We start from the raw sequence: 1275 nt of genomic DNA, 5'->3' as shown, positions 1-1275 counted from the left end.
ATATATATATATATATATATATATTATACACCCACTCTCCGTACAAGCATTGTTTGTGTACGTCGTTGGGTGTCGATAGTTAATGTACTGACAATATGCGCATGATATATTTCATTATGTACATTACGCGCATGATGTTTACTTGCAATCGCGGGAAGGCAAATACGACAGTCGAGTACGTCGTATGAAGCTATGCAGCATTAGGTTTGGTCCTCCGTTAGTGTGCTATTTTCTATACAATATAATTCAAATGTATATATACTAAAAGTAGACGTGTACGTTTATTACATACGTGGAGTATATAGGTGAATGCACTTAACACCTTTTACTGAGTTACACGATTCTTGTAGCAGCACTTAAAACATATATGTAAACGTGTATTACTCATGTGAAGTATATTGAGTGCACTTATAATGGGATGCCATATTTGCATTTGTTGTGTTTATAGTTGTTGCAAGTCCTCAGATTTAGCTTGAGCGATGTTGTGCTCCTTGAGTATTTGATTGTTTGTGGATTCTGCCTTGTGTCTGTCGATGACAAGTAGAACCGTTTCTGCTGCATTTGTCTCCACTTGCAACTCTATGAATTGCTCCTTTGTCTCCTCTACTGCATGTACAAGATCCCTCATGCTGCGCACTGCTCGCCCATTCACACTGCGCACGATGCAAGGCGGTTGCTCGTAACCCACAGATATCTCAGAAGCCAAAATCTGAGCACAACAAACACAATATTTCATTTTATATAATCTATTTTAGTTGAACCAAACGCCCGATCCCTTTCTAGGGTAGATGTCGGTTGAGAGGGTTATTTATATAGTGTGATCCATACACCATAGCAAACGCATGCGATTTATATACATGTATATATATCGGGGCATATGGGTACGTATGTACGTGGGCACACATATATGTGTACTTGCTGATATGTTGATACATACAGGTACGTGTAAATGCGGATGTGTGTATGGCCCCGTTGGCGTTCGCACACAATCCACATGAAGGATTTGACAGTTTATATGTGCATATGTTACTCCACATGCAACTCTATAAATTGCACTTTTTTCGCCTCTACTGCATGCACAAGATCCCTCATGCTGTGTGAAGAACTCATTTGCATGCATATTCAAGCATGTTGACGACGATATTATACATCATTTATCGCTGTAAATGTGCACAACCCATATTGCTGTATATGGCAGCTAGTGTTAGCGTATATATATATATATATATATATATATATTATAGTCTGTGAGTGTGTGTGTATATATATATATAT

General features: G+C 38.2%; 1 protein-coding gene across 1 annotated transcript; it reads right to left on the bottom strand.

The window, feature by feature from the left end:
• Positions 1–442: 442 nt before the first annotated feature.
• Positions 443–709, bottom strand: EMWEY_00060310 (hypothetical protein; the record flags this gene model as incomplete). The annotated part of the gene is made up of 1 exon (XM_013481432.1): positions 443–709. A coding segment is annotated over one exon (267 nt), but the record flags the coding sequence as incomplete, so codon positions are not given.
• Between the last annotated feature and the right edge of the window lie 566 nt (positions 710–1275).

Source organism: Eimeria maxima, genomic scaffold (assembly GCF_000499605.1).
Source record: "Eimeria maxima Weybridge genomic scaffold, Emw_scaff3339, whole genome shotgun sequence".
NCBI classification, from domain to species: domain Eukaryota; phylum Apicomplexa; class Conoidasida; order Eucoccidiorida; family Eimeriidae; genus Eimeria; species Eimeria maxima.
Note: the sequence above shows the minus strand (reverse complement) of the source record. Positions and strands in the feature narration are given on the sequence as shown.